This window comes from Coniophora puteana (genome assembly GCF_000271625.1).
Source record: "Coniophora puteana RWD-64-598 SS2 unplaced genomic scaffold CONPUscaffold_3, whole genome shotgun sequence".
In the NCBI taxonomy this organism is placed as follows: Eukaryota; Fungi; Basidiomycota; class Agaricomycetes; order Boletales; family Coniophoraceae; genus Coniophora; species Coniophora puteana.
Genome location: NW_006913055.1, coordinates 3,146,301 through 3,167,076, shown reverse-complemented (window position 1 = coordinate 3,167,076; position 20,776 = coordinate 3,146,301). Strand labels below are relative to the sequence as shown.

The window sequence follows — 20,776 nt, the reverse complement described above, 5'->3', positions numbered from 1 at the left end:
AGTCATCTTCGTCAACTTGCACAACATACCACACTGACGAGATGAAATTATCCGAGAACGGAAATTATGAGAGCGCTCATGGCAACACCCATTGACTCGGCCGCTCCTTGTTTCTTACGTTGTAGGCAGTTGACTTACCTGGATTCCAATGGGAAGAATTGGTCTGTCTGTATTAGCTCGTTTTACGTACGCATCGACGACATGGCTGCACGATCGTGCCGCATTCGTGCATATTGCAAGCGAGGGATATGGCAGTGGCGATGGCTTTCTCGGCGAGGGAATAAACGGACGATGAACAATGATCTGCGTATTATAATAGCTCGCATATAGTGCACACGATTGGAGCAAGAAGGCGGGGTCTTGTATGTTCGGTTCCCAAAGCGATGTAAATGATTGAGGCTGGAAACGGCGACCACTGACAATGATCTGGAACTGAGTCAATCCACTTGTTTAACGCGGAGTCAAGCTCGGCGACGGCATGCTGCCCCCACTTATGTCCAGTTAAGCCAAACATAACCTTGGACCTGTTGATAGAGTACTTATAACCCCAAATGCTCGTTAGCCTCGAAGACTATCAGAAATCTCCGAACCCAAATCACTCACGATGGTCCGCAGTGCCAAGGCCAAGATCTGGTTGAGCTTTACAGCGGTGACAAAATATGCGACGTAAGATGGTTTGCCAGGTGGCTGCTTGAACGCTTGCTCTGGATCTTGATGCTCCCAGTACTCGTCGTCACAGATTACAGGCAGATCAAGATCAAAAATGTGCACAAAGACGTGAGCATCATGCACGGAACCATGTTCAGTGCAAAGCTTACTCAGTGTCTTGTATTGCACAAGGTCTGCCTGAGCCGGAGCTAAATGCTCGGTCGAGAGTGACCAAATCCTTCGTCGAACACTGTGAATTAGGAGAACATATACTTGAGAGCACATACCACAATGCTCGTTTCCATAGTTCATCCTCGACTGTCGGCTTACGGTTGTACACCTTCCGCCTATGTGCACCAACATCTTGGGCCAGTCTGATACCAATCCCGACGATTGTCCAGCAAGCTTGAGGCGTCGACGTCCCTTGCACATAAATCGTGGACAGCTTTACGAATACGTGCCTTAGCGTTCGTATGGTTTCGGAATAGGAGGCGGTGGGAAAACTTACACAATACACCTGTACATCCTCTGGACAAGGTGGCGCCAGCAGCGCCTTCTTCACGATCTGCACCTGCTCAAAATATTGCCACCCCGCCGAGTGCTCCGTATCAATCCCTGGAAGCAGCACCCGAGGATCATCACATCCCGGCGAAGCAACCGCGCACACCAGGAGGACAACGGCTCCAAACGCTGAGTCGCGAAGGTGCAGGCCATCGTTGTACTTGCGCTCAAATGTCGGGCGGTGAAGCACGGGTGTGATGAGGTTGATGTTGGTGAAGTACAGATCGATAAGCTTGTGGCTACGGTCGGGCTCTGGAAAGATATACGGCGTTCTTGCCTTGAGTCTTCCACTTGTTGTTTGAAATGCAAGGAGGGGACAAGCAGAAATGAGCCCAGTCAACACAGCTGAGCGACGAACGTCACCGGAGATATCCCCGTAGAGGGACTCACCTGGTGCGTATCGATGAACTTTGACTCATTGCGATAAAAGATATTGAGCATGTTCTCTGCCTGATCACCAGTGTGCTCCTTCTTAAGGTCCAGCGCCTGCTGGATAAGCTTCAGTCCGCTCGATTTGCCAAAGAAGCGATGTCGGGTCGGGTCGAGCGCCATTTTACGTATACTTTCCGTTAGCTTGAGGTCAAGCATGTCTACCTCTTCGTCACTGGACAGGAGATCATCAGGTGTCCGCGTCTGGTACCCTAACTCCAGAGCAGGTGGTCTGTATAACGTCTGCGACGTGGGGGAGGATGAAGACGATTGCGTTGCATCATTCCTAGCCCGAGCGTCATTGTTCCCGGCTTCCTTGCGAAACTGCTCGGCGACATCGACATCGGGACAGAGCTGAAGATGCCCTATGGATGAGTACCACAGCTTGCATCAACGGAGGCAAGCTCACCTTGGCGAAAAGCCTCTCCATTTGCTCTAATCTGTTCTCAAGGCTCTCAACGTATCTGCCGAAGGTAAGGTTGAGTAAGTTGTGAAGATAAATCTCATACTCTTTGGACACCCGACGCATCTAATCTTACGTTAACACAAAAGGTTCTTATCCAACGCTCGGTAGACAGAAGACTTACCTTTCCTGCCTCTACATATGTGCACTCAAAACCGTTCATTGAACAGTTTGTGCACCTGCTTCCTGACATCCGACTTCCGTCACCTGGTGTATACATACGCTCAAAATCGAGTCATAGAATATCTTTTTGACCACGTTACCCAAAACGGACTCTTTGAAGGTTGGGAACATTAGAAAAGAATGGAAAAATGCGCGGTAAGATACAAGGTCAAGGTGTGGATGCCTACTTTTTCGACGGCGACAGACATCGCAGGCTCTCTGAACTTTACGTTTCTTCACAGTTGTGGTCGGAACACCGACACCGCTGTCTTCCTCCAATGACATCGTACAGATGACTGAGGTTACTCAAGTCTCGACGTCCGGTGCTTCAAATGTCAATGATTGCCTTTCTGGTGAAATATGGAGATCATGTTGGCGGTTACACAGGGGAGCGAGGTTGTGATTCGTGATTTACGATGTTTGGGTTACGCACCAGAGTAGCAAACCAAGTTTCCAGTAGGCCCAAACCCGCCAGGAGAGGTGGAGTCAACGTACTCTAGAGGAGATGTGGTGGCCAAAGTGATACCGGTGCATCGCAAGCCTGACGCGTCTCGCGCGGCAAACTGCTTACGTATGAACACGGCTACCAATTCCGTGGTTCTCGGACATCGTTCCGCGTCCCTCGCGCGTTGCAGGTGAAACCCTTCGAACGATCTGATCATCACTTTTCCACCACTCTGAAGTAGTGATCAACAATGCCCTAAGTTCGCGCAGGCTATCGGCCTGCTCGCGTTCACCACGTTTGAACCTGCGATTGAAGGTTCTGGTTGTTCAACCAACGCATCCTTTTTTTCTCTCTGCCCCGAGTCGTTCGATAAAAGGACGCTTAAGGCTCAGCTAGATCTCCAGAAGTAGTGAGCCATGATTGAACTGAACGTACGTCGCACCCCTTCGGCTCATTAAAACGCTTGATGTGTTCCCTAACCCGGTCTCAGCCAAGTCTCAGCTATCCTCGATTACTCTGACCCCGGATCCCCTTTTCGATGGTCATCAACCTCTTCAAGTCTTTGAAGAACTGGTCGGCATCGTATGTATCATCAATTCCATCGTCGATGGCCGTATGTTCTCTGACCAGGCCTGTCTGCATCCGCACACATCTTCCGTTGGTGGAAGCCAAGGTTCAGGTAGGAGTTCACGGTTTCGATCATCTGGCGCACCAGGTTCAACGATAGCACAGCATGTCGTTGAAACAGACGCGTATGTGTCCCTTGACCACAAGAACACCGGCACCTTTATTTGATGGAGGAAGCCGCCAACATTCGCCGTTTCGTGCAGGACACAACTACGATGATAGACGATCTTGACCATACGCTGTCATATCTAGGAGATCTCAAGAGGAGCCTAGAAGAGGCCAGACGCACCCCGTCGAGGCTCATCTCTGCCGTCGACCGTGTTTCCTGTCGAGATCTTGACCAAGATCTTCTACTTCATGGCTCACCCTCGCCAAAGATCGACCCACCCCATGATTGCAAAGGGATTTCAAGTTGACTTTAACGTGGCACAGGTCTGTAGGCGCTGGCGTACCGTTGCTTTATGAATGACGTGATTGTGGAACATCATCCATCTGCGCGGACCGACAGCCCTTCATAAAGGGATCAATGGGCAACTGAGTATGCTTTCTCGAGTGGTATAGGCTCCCTTGGAAGGAATGATGCGTCGTTCATGTCGCCTCATTCTTTGCCTCCAATTGGGAAACATGCATCACAGAAACCACCACGAAGGCCAGGAGGTGCTTGCATGCGACATCTCCAAGAGGCTGAATGTTCCTCAAGTGAGGTATACTTAATGCGTCCTTGAATGATACAAAGAAGCTGCAGGACCTCAGAGCAAAGTGGTACGCGTGGGACTATGCTATAGAGGAAGCGAAATGGAGTGTAAGCGCTACATAGATACCACTAGTAGTACTGGTAATTTCACAACGGAAGCTGCTCCTTGAATGTTTTACGAGAGGATTTTCAGACTCATTGGGCCAGAGAAACCTGTTTATGGCTTCGATCTTGTTTTGACCGCGACGGAAGGTAGACCTTTCTTTTGCCAATTTGGACGAAGGCAGTGCGTGTCTTACAGTCAATCATTGCCGTCGTATGCTGCGAGTCATTAACGGAGACTTCAATGTGATTACTGTCCGAATCCAAGACTTAGAGTTTGACTTCTTCCTCAAAGGGCACACTTGTTTTTCGTCTATGAGCAGGTACAGCGATACATAGCTCGTTGATTTGGCAGATTAATAATAGTTTCGCCATACTAGAGCTACGGCAACCTAGGTCTTGACAGCATTTCGCTTACGCACGCCTCTTCTATGGGCCATGATTATGCTGCCATGGCGGCTGTGTTCCGCCATCGTAGGACACATTGCCAGGGTATAAAACCCAGTCGTTGACTCTGAAATACGCCAGTCAGCCCCGCGCCTTCCGATAATGGACTTCTAAGAGAGCGTACTCGAAACCACCTGGGGCATCTGACCATATTGCTGATGTACCAGCATCCATCCCCTCAATTCCACTGGCGGTTTGGTGGAGTCCCTCCGCCCCGCCCTGGCTTTGGCTCGATCCATTTCCTGACGAATCAGGGTTTAGCGGCATCATCCGACCTGTGCCCATATGCTCAAATTCAGTTGTGGAGAAGGCCTCTGCCACGGCACCTGTCTGCTCCTGCTGTTGAGACTGCATCAAGTGGAACAGGAAATCGTCCATCCCATAGGGAACGTGCGGAGCTGCGTTTGCAGATGTGCTAGCTCCGACTCCGGATACCTCTGCATGAGTACTGCTGCTGTCACCAGCATCGCCAGGGCTTAAGCCATCGTGGTCCATCATGAGCGTGGAAGGATCTAGGCCACCACCACCAACGCCGAGCCAAGTCCCGTACGGGTCGAGATCGCCCCAATTCAACGCCTGTGGCGGCTGCCACGGCACCGAGAACGACGTGGCCATGCCGAAGCCGGTTCGTCCTGGCATTGGCAGCTGTGGGCTTTGCTGCGGCTGCGCCCGCATGTGAGGGTATGATGTCGGCGATGCCTGATTGAATGACGCTGCAGCCCGGCTCGATCCAGCGATAATACGGGGCCCAGTTTCTGGCTGGCCAGCGTGCGGGACCGAAGCTGCGGAAGACCCACCATCTTCCCGCTCGCGCTTGCCTGCTCTTGCTGGTTTTGACTGTGGAAGTGGGAGATCTCCCACAGATGCAAGTTCGTATAAGAGGTCCCTAAACCAAACGCACGACTCATGAGTAACACAAGTGGAGTTGTATGAGGTTGGAGGGTCGAAAATATACAGTATACGTACCAAAACCGACCCACAAAGGGATATCTAACGTTAATAAGTTATCACGATCAGTATTAGAGAAGGTAAAACTAAATACACACCGGCTCTCGCCGAGCTTGATCGCATCCATGCACTTATGCACGTCCGCCATATCCTTCTCAAGGTTGACGGCGAGCCCGGACTTCTTATTTCCCCAGATGCTGACTAGCAGTATGATTCCTGCCATGATGGCTGCGGTCTGTAAAAAATCTTTGACGTCAGTTCAAAGTGACACAGTATCAATAAGAGGAGAACGATCTGAGCATCAGGAAAATGCTAGCACTCATAGAACGCGCATTTACTATAAGCTATCAACCATGGACTGGCCCGCAGCTACGCCCCAGCATCTGACACTTGACTATACAGCTCACCTGAAGGCCAACTGGAAGAGGAGTCATGTCTGTACCCATGCGTTGCACGTACTCATCAATAACGTGACTGCACAATCGTGCCGCATTGGTGCATATCGCAAGCGAAGGATAAGACAACGGTGAAGGTTTGCGTGGCGAGGGGATGAAGGGACGATGGATGAGGATTTGTGTATGGTAGTAGCTCGTGTAGAGTGTGCAGGATTGAAGGAGGAATATGGGTTTTTGTATATTTGGGCTCCATCGCACTGGATCAGTGTGGTAGCGAATGAGTGCTGTGAGTAGAGTAGATGAAGATGTTGATTACTAACGATGATCTGGAACTGTGTCGATCCACTTGTTCAACGCAGAGTCTAGTTCGGCGACAATATGCTGCTCCCATTTATGTCCAACGAAACCAAACCTAACCTTAGACTTATTGATAGAGTACTGATCAAAACCATATAATGAGGGTCACAGATGTCTACGACGATCACAGGTTATCACTTACGATGGTTCGTAAAGCAAAAGCCAGAACCTGGCTGAGCTTGATGGCGCTGACGAAATATGCGACATATGATGGGTTTCCAGGCGGCTGTTTGAATGCTTGTTCTGGATCTGGATGCTCCCAATACTCGTCGTCACAGACAATAGGCAGATCAAGATCAAAGCTGCGCATGAAGGGGTAATGGTTATCAGCGAGAACACATACACATTCGGTACACTTACTCGGTGTCTTGCATTGCGCAGGGTCTTCCCAACCCGGTGCTGAGTCCCCGGTCAAGAATGACCATTATCCTCCAGCAAATATCAATTATTGATCAAGAGACTCTTGAGGACACACACCAGAACGCGCGTTTCCAAAGCTCATCCTCTACTGTCGGCTTACGATTGTACACCTTCCGCCGGTGGGCGCCGACGTCTTGAGCCAACCTGATACCGATGCCAACGATAGTCCAGCACGCTTGGGGCGCCCATGTTCCCTGGAGAAATGTCGCAGATAGCTGCGTGGCCGACGTGCGTCAGAGGATGCGCATTAATCCAAGCAGAAACTTGCGGGAAAACGTACACAACACATTTGCATATCCTCAAGACAAGGTGCTGTTAAAAAGACCTGGCTCATGGTCTGGACCTGTTGGAAGTATTTCCACCCCGCCGAGTACTCTGTACCCATCCCTGTAAGAAGCACACGAGGGTCATCGCATTCTGTCGAGGCAACGGCGCACACCATGAGTAGGACAGCCCCGAACGTTGAGTCGCGGAGGTGCAGTCCATCAGCATACTTCCGCTCGAATGTCGGGCGGTGCAGTAGGGGTGCGATGGTATTTGTGTGAATGAAATAGAGATCGATAAGCTTGCAGCACAGGTCGTGTTCTGGGAATGTGTATGATGGCATCTTAATCTCGCTTGGAGCTTGCCACTTGTTGTAGAAAACGTCGATGAATGCGGCTCGGTCAAAACTCGGCATAGCTACGAGACCAAGCGGAAACGGGATGGAGGTACTCACCGGACTAATGCCAGTAAATGGAGACCTCTTCCGATAAAAGATGTCGAACATGTTCTCTGCCTGATCCCCGGTGTGCTCGTTCTTGATGTCCAGCGCCTGCTGGATAAGCTTAAGTCCGCTTGATTTGCCAAAAAAGCGGTGTCGTATCGGGTTGATCGCCATACTGCGGACGCTTTCGGTCAACTTGAGATCGAGTACATCTACATCTTCGTCGCTGGATACTGGATCCTCGGGAGTTGCAGTCTCAGCCTCTGATGCGAAAGTGGCGGCTCCGTATAGTGTCTGTGCCGTGGGAACCGATGCGATCGAACGAGCTACGTCACTCGGGGTTCGAGTATCGCCGCTACTGGCCTCTTGAAGGAGCCTTTCGGATACATTGCCATCGGGACAGAGCTGCAGATAATGAGCGCTACCTTCTCAGGGATAGATGTGCGCTGACCTTGGATAAAAGTCGCTCCATCTGGTCTAGTCGGCTCTCCAAACTTTCAACGTAACTGTCAAATTCGATTTGAGTGCATAAGCCAGTCACTGACAGTAATCTCTTACTCTTTCGACACCCGCCGTGTCTACATTGCGTGAGAATGGGAAACGCTCGGTGAATGGTACACAAAGACATACCCTTTCTGCTTCTAGATACGTGCACTCAAGGTCGTTCGTAGAACAGGTCGTGCACCTGCTTCCTGGTGTCCGGTTCCCGTCACCTACGGCATGTCTGCATCAAAAACGGCATGCCTAGCAAGTAGCTTGATAACGAGATACGTACAGCGAACTATGATCGCGGTCATACCATTGAAGGAGGGCAAATCTTGAGTGGGATGAGATACAATATGAGAGCGTGGACGCTTACTTTTCCGACGACGGCAGACATCGCAAGCTCGCTGGACTCTGCGTTTCTTGAGACTTGTATGTGGAGGATTGACGTTGTCATCTTCCCCGGATGACATCATGCAGATGATGGAAGCTAGTCAAGCTTCAAGTGTCGACGCTCGATGCAACGCTGTAAGTGCCGATGCTTTGAGCTGCTGTTCCAGTACTTAGGTTCCAGTGAAACAACGAGACGACAGTTAGACAGCGGAGTTAGTCTGTTATGTAAGCACCACATTTGAGCTACACACCGATCCCAGGGGAGCTGAGTCAAAAGCAACGATGCTCGACAGCCGGGTATGACTCAACAGTAGCTCAAGTGGTAGAAGAAAAGCGGCACCGGCGCAGCGTGCGACTCGACGCGTCTCACAGCTTACGTATGTGGACGGCGGACAATCCCCGGGCCGTGGTTCTCGGAAATCGTTCTGCTAGTCTGCTCATGGGTGCTTCATCGCCTACAAGGATTGTTCATGCTCAAGGCAAGGGCTTATCGATATCTCTCAGGAAAGCGCATCAGACAGCATGGACTAGAGGTACGAACTGGTGCAGGTCACAGATGTTTGCTGACACTAGTACTGCTTAATTAAACTGCGCGCTCGTATCCCCGGTGAAGCCGCACTAGACCAGTAGTTGCAGTACCGTGCGGTACCATGGAGCTGGTACCCACGAGATCAGCGAAATTTTCGGCATTGGTTGGTTAGTAAGTCAACTGTGTAAGAGCAGTGCAACTATCATTGCCCTTAGCACATGGTAAATAGATTTTGATCACTGACTGGGATGCCCTGTAAGTAATCAATTCAAAATCGCACTGCACGCGCATCCTGTTGGATTACGGAGTTCGAGGAGACGATAACATATGGGTTAATTATTATGCGGTGTGTAGTTGTCATACAGCTACGTAAGGGTGCTAGCGGTAAACTATTTTACAGCATTCCGGCCCTCATGCACATGGGTCAGGTCCAGGTGTATCGCGATCATGCGCATCACTGTCGTTCTCAACGAACATACTGCTTATGTGCAGACCCCAATCATCCGTTCTGCGTTATAGAGACGGTCAGCGCGTCTTCTTTTACAGGGATAAAAAGGGATCGAAAAAGAAACCGGTAGATGCAGGGACTCACTGAATTCTTTGCGGTGCGTTCGACCATGTTGACATCGTGTCCGTACCTGGAGCGCTGTGTGTTTCATCTCCACTGTGGACGTTGTCCAGGTAATTCATGCGATCGTTCATTTCGGCCCCCGCTTCACCGCTTCCTACCCCAGTGTCTCCAGACATGAGGCGGTAGAGAAAGTCGTCCATCCCAAATGGCACGTGAGGAGCTGCACCCGTCCCGGCACCAGGCAGGCTCGTGTCGGTGGTCATATCCCCATCTCCGCTTGGATATGTGCTAGAGGTCCTCTGGTTGATAATCGGGGGGTACTCGAACTCGCTTGTCCATGGGCCGAACGACATCTCCGGGATGTCTAGACCGCCAAAGACTTGCGTAAAGATCGACGATGGCTGCGGCAGATCCTGCCACTGAATTTGCGACTGGGACTGCAAGGGATCGCCCCGCATGTCCCGACCTGGTCCTACAACGTGACCCAACGCCTGAAATCGGCTCATTCCACTAAAATCATGGAGATCATCCCTTTCAGTGGGTGCACCAGTGTCAGAAGAGGAGACGAGTGGTGCATGGGGCACGCCCCCGTCTCGCGTGCGTTCGGCAGTTCCTGACGTCCTTGCTTTTGGCACCGGGAAGTTGTCCAGGGATGCAAGATCTCCCAGAAGAACGCTGAAACGGTGGTATATCACATGTAAACGTTGGAGCGAATTGCGTGAAGGTCAAGAGGCACGCACTCAAATCGACCTGCAGAGTAAAACCTGTCGGTCCTTAGGTCAGGCTTTCCCATCACACATGTAAATCGCACGACAAGGACTCGCCTTTTCTTCCATTGCTTCAGGGCGGCGAGGCACTTGCGAAAATCGTCCATATTTTTCTCTGCATCAGTTAAGAGTCCAGACTGTCTTCCGCTCCAGCTATTGAGCAGGAGCATAATGCCTGCCATGCTTGTTGTTCTCTGCGGGATGATAGAGCTTATGAGTATATCATTATCACGAGACCATCGAAACGGTTAACCTGAATCCAAAGGGGAAGCATTGATACAGAACTACTCGCGACCGCCTTCTGCATATACTCGTCAATGACATGGCAACATAACCGTGCGGCACTCGTGCATATAGCAAGCGACGGAATAGGGAGTGAGGAGGGTTTGCGAGGGGATGGTATGAATGGACCATGGATAATGATCTGAGTAAATGAGTAGCTCGCGTAAAGCGTGCAGGATTGCAGGCGGAAGATTGGATCTTGTATGTTCGGATCCCAGCGCACTGCACGAAGGAATTTATCATAGGTGGATCGCGTTAAGGAGATACACTTACGATGATCTGGCAAGGAGTCAAACCACTCATTCAACGCAGAGTCCAGCTCCGACACAATACGTTGCTCCCACTTCTGACCCACAAAGCCGAGTGACATCTTAGACTTGTTGATCGAGTACTAAGTGTAACACTCAACGTTAGCATGTACATCGCCAACGGTCACCGCCATTAAGAATTACATACAATGGTCCGCAACGCAAATGCAAGAATCTGAGTCAGTTTGATAAAAGCAATGAAGAACGCAGCCGTCGATGGATGCTCCGGTGGCTGCGTGAATGCCTGTTCAGGATCTGAATGTTCCCAATACTCGTCGTCGCAGACCACTGGAAGATCGACGTCAAAGCTGGACTCATAAAATCAAATTAGCGGCATGTCGCTCATATATAAGTTCGGAGACTTGCTCTTCGTCATGTATTGCACATGGTCGGCCCCAACCAGCACTGAGCGTTCGGTCAAGAGTGACCAAAACCCTTCAAAACCTGTTAGCAGTCGCAATAACGTTCCGAAAGAACTATCGCCGCTCACCAGAATGCACGCTTCCACAGCTCATCCTCGACGGTAAGTCTGGTATTGTATACCTTCCGTCGATGAGCCCCGACATCTTGAGCGAGTCGAATGCCGATTCCTACAACAGTCCAGCACGCTTGGGGACTCGACGTCCCTTGGAGATACAGGGAGGATAGCTCCACCGGTAACGCAGATTAGGTGTTGACGCACTGCAGTAACAGGAAAGAAAGACATACACAATGCATCTGCAGGTCTTCCAAACACGGAGGCCCCAATAACGTCTTCTTCACTGACTGGACCTGCTCGAACCACTGCCATCCCGCGTGATGTTCGGCTCCCGATCCGGGCAACAGTACCCGGGAGTCTTCGCACCACGGCGCGGCCACAGCGCACACGAGCAGGAGAACAGCTCCAAAAGCCGGATCACGAATGTGTAATCCGTCAGCGTACTTGCGCTCAAACGTGGGTTGGTGGAGCAGAGGCGACACGGAGTTGGTATATGTGAAGTATAGGTCTATGAGTTGACGTGCAAGATCGGGTTCTGGAAATGTGAACGGAGGATCATCGGGCTGGTTCGGAATATCCTCCTGGTCATTCGAAAACGTTGGCGACGTGAATAAACGGCACAGAAGCCAAGGGGCTCACAAGATAGCGATTGAGGAACTCAGAACGTCGGCGGTAGAATATGTCCCGCATGTTGTGCCTTTGTTCACCAGTGTGTTCAGTCTTGAGGTCTATCGCCTGTTGGACAAAAGCCAGGCCGCTTGATTTACCAAAGAAGCGGTGATGACCCGGATTAAGTGTCATGTTGCGGAGGCTGTCAGAGAGCTTGAGATTGAAAGTATCCACCTCCTCGTCGCTCGATTCGGGCCCGTTGGACGGAGATGTCGGATCATCTGAGCGCAAGGCCGCTGGACCGATCATTGCCTTCCTAGTAACGATGGGCCTAGGGGAAACGCTAGTTATATGTGTCTCCGGCGCGTTCCCGTGATCGGTGTGGATATCAAGTTCTTGGGAGGTGATCCCACCAGGATAAACCTGTGTGCCAGGTAAGCTTCTTCGCACTGATGAAGAAGTCAGACACTCCTACATTCGCAAGAAGTCTCTCCATTTGTTCTAAACGGCTCTCTAGACTCTCCACATACCTGTTCAAAGTGGTGTTAGCGCGTTATCAAGGTCAGTAACGGCGTATCTCTTACGCTTTCGTGACCCTGCTTCTCTTCAAAAGTATTTATTCAGCATTGAGGGAGAATATGCCGCCCTAGGGAGAATTAATCGTACCCTTTTACCCCGTTTAGCCCGCTCGGCCCAGGTGCAGTCAAAGTTGTTTGCGACGCAGGTGGAGCATTTCTTTTCCGTGTTCTTATCGCCATCACCTGACATATCCAAGTCCGTGCAGCCGCTGCAGTAGAAGTCAAAAATGGCCACTTACATTGAACTTGAGGATGATGCGACGTTTGAATGAAAAACGATGAACGGGATGCATGCATAATCAGGGGAAGAACACTTACCCTTCCTGCGACGGCACATAACACAAGCGTGCTGAACTTTGCGCTTCTTAGCGCCTTCCGCAGACGACATGATAGTATGCAACCCGATTGTATACGGAAGGTCCAGTAGGGATTTCTCCCGGCTTCAAGCGTCGACTTCTCGATGTCCCTGTCAGACTCACAGGTGTTCTTATAGATTGACCAGATGAGATTTTTACCATACCCATGATACGAGTGTGTAAACCTTACCGGCGAGCGAGGCAATACGTGACGAAGAGATGAAAGTCAGGAAGAAAGCGACGATTATTAATGATTATGCAATGCGCACATCCAGTTAGGGCGGAGCTCGGAGTAGTGGCTCCCGGCCGGACCGTGCACAATATCAGAAGTTTGGGTTAGAATTCTATCCCTATTAGGCTAAAGTATTACATAATCGGTGTTCAAATTATTTTCACATTTTTAGTATAATCTCGCATATCAAGCGCAGTGGCATTTCACCTCATTTCATTCATCTCTACATTCTTCTATCACTCGATACAAACTGTTCTCTGTCTATCGCACGAACTACAAAGTACAAAGTACGCTATCAGCAGGAATGGGCACAACAATGATCGCTCTTTATTCTTGCTATAGGCAAAGGCATTCACGCGCTGTCCTTGACCGCCAACCAAGCTGGCCTAGACGAGATGTCCTTCCACCACCTAGGGAAAGAGCACCCCATCAGCAATTGGAACTGGGAGCACTTTGAAAGAGGTAAATGCGACTTACCTAGACACGTTTGATCTGGAGGAGATCAGGTCTCCGCCGACTTTCTCGATGATCGTACCGTACGGCAGGTGGAACAGGTCTGCGAGGGTTACGTTCTGGATATCACGGTCGACATGTACCGTAAGCTCAATATCGCTAAAATATGCGTGGAAGACCACTCACGTCTCCAGCGAGGTAAGCCTGTTTTGACAGAATAACCTCGTATGCGTCAAGTTTTTCGTTGAGCGTTGCGATGAACTGCTTGACTCGCGCCTCGTCTGGCTCCAGGCCTTTGTGTCTGTTTCGTCGCTTTTGTCAGATTCAGAGCTCACGAGAAAGTTGACAGAGACATACTTCTTGACGAACTTCTCGAAAGCAAGCCCCGTCGCGAATGGGTCAAAGTTAGCAGTCTCGATCGAACACGCCTGCTCGAAGAGCGCCTCGGCCTTGGCGTCGCTGGCTGACGGGACGAGGCCCTGAGTACCCTGCGAGGCGTACTTCTTGGCGATGTACCGGCATATCGCGCGCGATTCATACAGGACAAACCCATTGTCGTTCTACTCACATGCACATAAGCGCCAAAGCTGTGAGAACGGAGGCGAGGATCGGACGAGGAGGAGGCGCTCACCAGATACGGCACCTGGCCGAAGGGCTGGAACGCGCGATACTCGGGTGTCTTCTGCTCGCCCTTGTAGACTTCAACGCTGACAAGCTTATACGGTACGTCCTTCTCCTTGCATACGAGCGCAACGAGGCGCACGAGAGGGGCGATAGCGTGTCCGTGGAGCTCGATGGACATGATGACAGAAGCGATGAGGGAGAGTATTTAGTAGAGAGAAACAAGATTGGCAACGAGAGACTGGTAGTGAGAATGCATCGAGCTGTGGTCGTGTTATATATCGAAAGGATAGCGGTGCATTCCAGGATTCAGCGTTAGTATTCCCTGGAACGGCCAAGTGCTCCACGGACATGATCGCGCTACTTCTTTTGGATGCCTAGTACGCTTCGAGGAAAGTATATGTAACTGCCGCAGGCCAGGTCGATCAGCGGTGTTTCCACTGCAACAGCGCTTGTACGTTCGAGGTATACAGCAGTCATAAAGAGACTAGTAGCTGATGTAGGTTGGGAAATGCCGTCCTCTACGGAGACAGGCGCCTGTGAAAAGCAGTGTCGTTATCGTGAAACGCCAGATATGCTAAGCCAATGGCTTAAAAGTGGCAGTCAGCCAGTGTAGATTTCATCATTAGCATGGTGATGAAAGAGCGAAAATTGCCTTCGTGAGACAGGAAGCTGATGCTAGGGTGATAGCTTCGCCGCAGCGCTTTGCTTCTCAAGATCTCAACATCGACGATTCGCCTCGGGAATAACGTACATCATGTAGGGCAAGGTTAGGACAGGGTACATTGAGAGAAAGAAGTCAACACTTCAAACTGAGGTATCTTACAGGCACACTTATATATCCTAGGGATTTTACTTTCATAGATCACTTAAGCAGCAAGCGGGGCCTCCACTAGATCGGCCTCCATCAGCTTAACCCAGAGACCTCCCTGTTAACAGACCCCATCAGCGCTGCCATGACATTCCAACTAAACCGGTAAAGACTTACATGCGCATACATCGTTAGATGCATCTTCGGATAGAACTCCTCGATAGCCTTCCTGGAATCCCACTTGGCTTCGTCCGGCTCACGCCACCGCGCTGGTGGCCGCGTTTCGGGATTCTGTGCCTCAGGCGCCAGATCGACTTTAGAGAAGTTCTGAAGCAGGCGGATGAGCATGAACGACATCTCGTTGTACGCGAACTGCTGCCCAAGGCAGATGCGGGGGCCGGCATTAAAGGGAAGGAAGATGAAGGGGTTAGGGGTGAGATACTTGTGCAGGCGCTCGTCGAGGAACCGATCGGGATCGAACTTGTCTGCATCGGGGCCCCAGAGATCCTTGCGGCGGTGCATGAGGAAGACGGAGTACGATACCCTGGTGAAACGCGTATTACGTTAGAGGGTGGAATTACGACAAAGCAGATGGTGGGGGCTAACATAGTCTTAGGCGGGATATAGAACGGCTTTTCGGTGGCGCTCGAGGCGGCAAATACTGTCGCCTTCTTACTTTCCCTGCGATAAATAAGGGTGAGACCTGTGAAAGAGGTTTGAAGTCATTACGGAAACACGTACCGAACATTGAAGGGACTGGGGAGCGCGTGCAATAGATGGCGTCAAGAATTGCAGAGTGGGCATACACTAGGTACTTACACGGCAGGGTACAACCTCAAAGTTTCTGGAATTCGCGATTAGACACGTCCATTCCAATATTATAGACCGACGCGTACCGTTAATAACAGCGCGGAGATATTTCATGTCGCGAATGCCATCGTAGGTGGGCCGGTTGCTCGGGCCGATCTTGGTCAGGACCTCTTCACGCAGACGAGAAAGGACATCCGGGTGCATAGCAAGGAAGTACATGACGAATGTCATCGTAGCAGCGGTCTAAAGGTATGATAGTCAGAGTGAAATTAAAAAACGACGATCAAGAAAGCGTACCGTATCTCTCCCAGCGATCATAATATTCAGAATCTCATCCTTGAGCACGACTAGATCTAAATATCGTGTCACCTTCCAGTTTACAATACGAGATGTGACTAGCTGACGCTCACCTGTTGTCTGCCTAACCAAGTGATCCAGCACCGTATCGTCATCTGCAACCTCCGTATCTGCCTTCTTCTCCACAGCAGAAAGAGCCTTCTGGCGCTCAATCGCTTCCTGGAGAATAGGTTCAATGTACGCGTTCACGACACGCATCGCCGGTTCGCTCTTGTCCCCGAACACCTCAAAAAGTGGCCAGACCCAGCCTTTACGCGGGCGCTGTGCGATCACGAACTGAGCCTCGGAAAACGCGCGCGCAAAGTCCTCGGCGGTGCGGCCGCGCCCTGAGGGCGCTTCAGGAGGGATGACGCTGTATGGATAGGGAAGACCGGCGGAGAGAGAGTCGACGCTATTGCCAAAGAGGAATTCGGTTGCGGAGTCGAGGGTGAATCGGGAGATCCAGTCCTAATGTTTTCAACAGATCTCGGTGTCGATTCGACTTATAAAGCTAATGAACTTTACCTGGAAGTCGACAGCGTACCCTGCACGAAGGCGGAGCTTCATCTGGCTCATGGCGTGCTCGGCGTGCCTGTCGAAGATGTCGAAATGGCTGATACGGTTATGGGTGAAGAAGGGGCGGGTCATAGAACGATGGAACTTCCACATGTCACCTGCATGAGAACGACGGTCAGTATGTGATGCTCTCAGCCCTGTTATTGAGCAACGACGCACCATCTGAGTTGAAGACACCGGTACCGAGGACGCTAAGCATGTTTGCATGGAACTTATCTCCCTTGACAAAGTTGTCGAACTCGGTTGCGAGGATGGTTTTGATATGGTGCGGCTCAGTGGTAAATAGCAGGTCGTCGTACATAACACGGAAGTTGAACGTATTTCCCATGGCGTCGATGGCCTCAGTCATGCCATCACCTGCAGTCGATTAGCATAGGATTCGTTATGGAGACCACTGTTATCGTACCAGGGTACCCCGTCTTGAAGTCGCCCAGCAGGCGGAACAGCAAGTCGATGTTACCGATGCGCTCGCCGGGAACGATAGGAACAGGCCGTGCACCCATCCGTGCAGCGGCACGGCGGAGCATGAAGCCCCGTATGTTCAGACGGATGGCGAAGCCAACGGGCAAGCTTGCGGCAGCAGCAGCATAGAGGGCCCAAAGGGGGGTATCAGGGCGGGCTTTCGCAGTGAAGCGCACCGCAGCGGTGACGATAAGATAGAAGGCGGCTCCTCCGCCCAGTAAGCGGGCGAGGAGGGCGACGCCTGGGTATTTGCTGGCTTTCGGCTGCATTGGTCGTCTGCGGGGTGTTCTCGACTCTGGCGCCAGGGATATGGGAGGATGTGACGGTGCGTGAATGTGGGGTAAGCCAGCGGGGACCAGGGGAAGTAGAAGATGTTGACGATTTACATACCGTAGGCGAACCGGCAACATGGAGGCATCTCGGAGCTGCCGGTCGATATCATATGTTTCAGGCTGATGATGGCAAAAGCGTCCGCGGTGGCTATCTGTTGTCTTGGGTCCGTGCTGGTCCGTGTAAATTCTCAGACGACTGCGATAGATTGGGTTATTTGGTTTCTCCGGGCCACGTTTGACAACCCCCCGGCATGCGGTATGCGTCACCTTTGACGTGCCGAAGCATCAGCGGGCCCCGAGACCATTACACCACACAAGTATCAATGCTGCGGTTCGTCAGATGACGATGACCAACGGCCCCTGAAATGAATCTGGATCCAGAAAAAACATAAGTGATGAGTCATGTAACAAGTTGCAAGCTGAAGAAAATAAATGCGCGTACATGCAAGCTATGAATAAACATTAAACACTAGTTAATATACGCGTGCGGGGTTTGAGATACTTGCAAGGTCCTCATAGAAGCTTGCATATTGCGTCGTCGCAGACCAGAGTCCACGTTAACAGCGGGTGGAACACCGACAGAGTAGGCGCTGAGGTTGGCAGAGGATAAAGTAAGCCCAGAGCCTGAGAATGGGGCGTAACCTCACCTCTTTTCTGCCCCGAGAGCTCCGGGCCTGCCAACGACAACGTTCTATTCGACATGAAGCTGACGCCCGGGTTGGAGATGCTAAAGAGCGTAGCGCTCTATATAGCCGGGTCGATCGCGACCTGTGTTGGCGTCGCGTTAATTGGTTATCGGCTAGGCGCGCTTAGCGCTTTACCTCCATGGTACTGGTTCTTCCTCTTCCCGGTTCCAGCGCTCCCGCTCGTTGTCGGTCTCAAGTATTCACTTACTGCCCTTTCAACCCGTCGTCGAGCATCCGCGCGAGGTGCCTGCTTGCCACCGGCTGTCAAAGGCAAGAAGATCGGCAACACCGACATTCTGCACGAGATCATTGGCAAGGTTGAGACGGACTACATTGGCAGTCAGTTCGCTCAACGTAACCCCCGTGCTTTGCACTCAACTCACTTTGACAAGGCGGTATCTTCGCGCAGCTCGTTAAGCAGTATGGTCCAACGCTCAATATACGCATATGCTGGGACAACATGTTCTTCACCTGCGAGCCGAGCCATATCAAGGTGAATCCAAGTTCTGATTACCTATAAAATCACACCTTATTGTACCTTCAGGCTGTCCTAGCAAGTAGTTTTGATAGCTGGGAGAAAGGTACGGCTCTTTCGTATGTCATCGTCAGTCGCTCATGTTCCTCCCTTGCAGGTCACAGGTGGGACATGAAGGCGCATTCAGTTTTCGGGATAGGTGTCTTCAACTCGGACGGTGACATGTGGAAGTACGTAGGATTCTAAGCTGCTTATACAAGGTTGTCCGTTCTAAATGGCCACCATCGATAGACTTCATCGCTCCATGACGCGTCCTTTCTTCACCCATGACCGCATTGGACACTTTGATATCTTCGACAATCATGCAGAGGAAGCCATAACTGTAGCCAAGGAGAGGCTCCGCACCGGGTACGCAATCGACTTCCAAGTAAGCCCTCCCTATCGTCTTGTTATATGCGCAGTATACGACTTCAGTTTCTCCTAGGACCTCATATCGCGCTTCACCATCGACTCTGCGACTGAGTTCCTCTTCGGCAACTGCGTGCACACCCTCTTCACTCCACTTCCCTACCCCCACAACGCGCCTATCTCTACCGAAGAAAAAGCCAAGAACCAGTACATGCCCTCGGAGCGCTTCGCCGCTGCCTTCGCAGATGCACAGACAACTGTCGCGATGCGTATGGCTCGCGGCGGTGCATGGCGCTTCTGGGAGATCTTCGAAGACCTTTCGGAGAAGCCAATGAAGGTTGTAAGGGAGTACTTGGAGCCCATTATTGCGGATGCGATTGAGAAACACCGAGAGAAGGAGAGAAACGGAGAGTTGGAAGAGAAGCAGGTACAGGAGGGCGAGACGCTGTTGGACCATTTGGTCAGGCTCACAACTGGTGCGTTGGCGAGTTTGGCCTGGGGTTTAGTCGGTTGCTGATGTGAAGCAGACATGGTCGTGATCAGAGACGAGGTAGTGAACATCATGATTGCCGGGAGGGACACGGTGCGTCGTAGAATCACCCTCGAGAAATCGCAGGCTAACGAACGTAAGCTACCGCAGACCGCGTCCACACTCACGATGGTGATTTACTTCCTGGCAAGGCACCCTCGCGTCATGGATCGTCTTCGCGAAGAGATTCTGACGAAGGTTGGATCGTCCCGTCGGCCGACGTATGATGATATCAGAGAAATGAAGTATTTGCGGGCGGTACTGAACGGCTAGTCTCATCTCCCTGACGTTTTGCCCATCATACTGATTTCAATGTGTTCTTTAGAGACGCTTCGGCTGTTTCCTCCTGTGTAAGTTGTCATAACTCTGATAGATTCCTATCGCTTACTTGTTTGTCCGTAGTCCCTTCAACGTTCGGTGCGTCATATCTCCACGGTATACAATGGAAGTTGGTGTAACCTTTCGATAGGCAAAGCGCTGAGGATACAACGTTCCCACCGCTTACTCCTGAAGGCCAGCCCATGTTCATCCCCGGCAAGAGCTTGTGAGTCCTTACTGTCGTAGTGGCTGCGAGCACCCTCTTGATGTCATCCTGCGTTGATACAGGCTAGTCTACTCGGTCTTGCTGATGCACCGCCGAACTGACCTCTGGGGTCCTGATGGTATGGCACTTTTGCACTTCATCTCGGTTTCAATTCTCAAAATGCCTCCCATATATCAGCGCTCGAGTTCGATCCCGACCGCTTCATAGACCACCGTCTGCAGAAATATCTCGTGCCAAATCCGTTTATCTTCCTCCCCTTCAATGCCGGCCCGCGTATATGCTTGGGACAGCAGGTGATATGGGCCCTGTTTTCAGTTCTAGGACGCAATTTCTGACGACTGTTGGCGTTTTCCGCAGTTTGCGTACAATGAAATGTCTTTTATGCTCATACGCCTACTACAAAACTTTTCGCGCATCGAGCTCGACCGTGAGTCGCAGCCTCCGGAGTCACGCCCGCCCGCACACTGGAAGGACATACCTGGCCGCGCTTCGACGGAGGAGTTCCATCCGCGGTCGCATGTTACGCTTTATTCGAAGGTGCGCTTTAACTATCTGGTGACCTCAACGCGATATGCCGTGCTGATGCGTGGGTCAAGGGAGGTATGTGGGTACGGATGACAGAGGCTGATTCGGATGCAACCTGAATGTTCAATGTTGTGTTTGAGTTGCCGTGTACGATACTGTACAAAATAAGTGTACGTGTAGGATGTTAGTTACAAAATATGTCTTGTCATTGCTGCGAG

At 51.2% G+C, this 20,776-nt stretch overlaps 5 protein-coding genes across 5 annotated transcripts; 1 reads left to right on the top strand and 4 right to left on the bottom strand.

The window, feature by feature from the left end:
* Positions 1-374: 374 nt before the first annotated feature.
* CONPUDRAFT_163669 (uncharacterized protein) lies at positions 375-2,718 on the bottom strand (the record flags this gene model as incomplete). The annotated part of the gene is made up of 10 exons (XM_007768058.1): positions 2,679-2,718; positions 2,452-2,613; positions 2,365-2,376; positions 2,226-2,308; positions 2,048-2,167; positions 1,600-1,992; positions 1,157-1,499; positions 936-1,093; positions 604-886; positions 375-538 (listed from the first exon to the last, which is right to left on the bottom strand). Coding segments are annotated over exons 6-10 (975 nt in total), but the record flags the coding sequence as incomplete, so codon positions are not given.
* A 1,693-nt stretch (positions 2,719-4,411) lies between these two features.
* On the bottom strand, positions 4,412-8,586 carry CONPUDRAFT_163668 (uncharacterized protein). Its single transcript, XM_007768057.1, has 16 exons — positions 8,532-8,586; positions 8,264-8,449; positions 8,180-8,185; positions 8,035-8,117; positions 7,963-7,982; positions 7,856-7,910; positions 6,979-7,809; positions 6,756-6,913; positions 6,639-6,707; positions 6,421-6,580; positions 6,242-6,359; positions 5,934-6,178; positions 5,625-5,761; positions 5,545-5,568; positions 4,703-5,464; positions 4,412-4,645 (listed from the first exon to the last, which is right to left on the bottom strand). The coding sequence occupies exons 2-16, from the start codon at positions 8,361-8,363 to the stop codon at positions 4,561-4,563; spliced, it is 2,853 nt and encodes a 950-aa protein (XP_007766247.1). The 5' UTR covers positions 8,364-8,449; positions 8,532-8,586; the 3' UTR covers positions 4,412-4,560.
* A 2,001-nt stretch (positions 8,587-10,587) lies between these two features.
* Positions 10,588-14,245, bottom strand: CONPUDRAFT_142805 (uncharacterized protein; the record flags this gene model as incomplete). The annotated part of the gene is made up of 17 exons (XM_007768056.1): positions 14,012-14,245; positions 13,801-13,931; positions 13,630-13,744; positions 13,468-13,562; positions 13,028-13,108; positions 12,721-12,868; positions 12,642-12,647; positions 12,491-12,585; positions 12,409-12,428; positions 12,300-12,354; positions 11,855-12,247; positions 11,446-11,796; positions 11,228-11,385; positions 11,104-11,172; positions 10,886-11,045; positions 10,703-10,820; positions 10,588-10,651 (listed from the first exon to the last, which is right to left on the bottom strand). Coding segments are annotated over exons 6-17 (1,557 nt in total), but the record flags the coding sequence as incomplete, so codon positions are not given.
* Positions 14,246-14,933: 688 nt separating this feature from the next.
* On the bottom strand, positions 14,934-17,328 carry CONPUDRAFT_151599 (cytochrome P450; the record flags this gene model as incomplete). Its single annotated transcript, XM_007768055.1, has 11 exons — positions 14,934-14,993; positions 15,053-15,419; positions 15,482-15,556; positions 15,617-15,631; positions 15,695-15,719; positions 15,772-15,928; positions 15,983-16,038; positions 16,096-16,489; positions 16,547-16,695; positions 16,757-16,954; positions 17,004-17,328. 11 exons carry the CDS (start codon positions 17,326-17,328, stop codon positions 14,934-14,936), a joined length of 1,821 nt encoding a protein of 606 aa, XP_007766245.1.
* A 732-nt stretch (positions 17,329-18,060) lies between these two features.
* CONPUDRAFT_100782 (cytochrome P450 monooxygenase pc-3) lies at positions 18,061-20,770 on the top strand. The gene is made up of 15 exons (XM_007768054.1): positions 18,061-18,416; positions 18,470-18,570; positions 18,622-18,658; positions 18,710-18,782; positions 18,844-18,979; positions 19,037-19,436; positions 19,488-19,543; positions 19,601-19,757; positions 19,815-19,839; positions 19,892-19,906; positions 19,959-20,033; positions 20,096-20,151; positions 20,211-20,326; positions 20,391-20,570; positions 20,630-20,770. The coding sequence occupies exons 1-15, from the start codon at positions 18,092-18,094 to the stop codon at positions 20,675-20,677; spliced, it is 1,800 nt and encodes a 599-aa protein (XP_007766244.1). The 5' UTR covers positions 18,061-18,091; the 3' UTR covers positions 20,678-20,770.
* Positions 20,771-20,776: the final 6 nt, after the last annotated feature.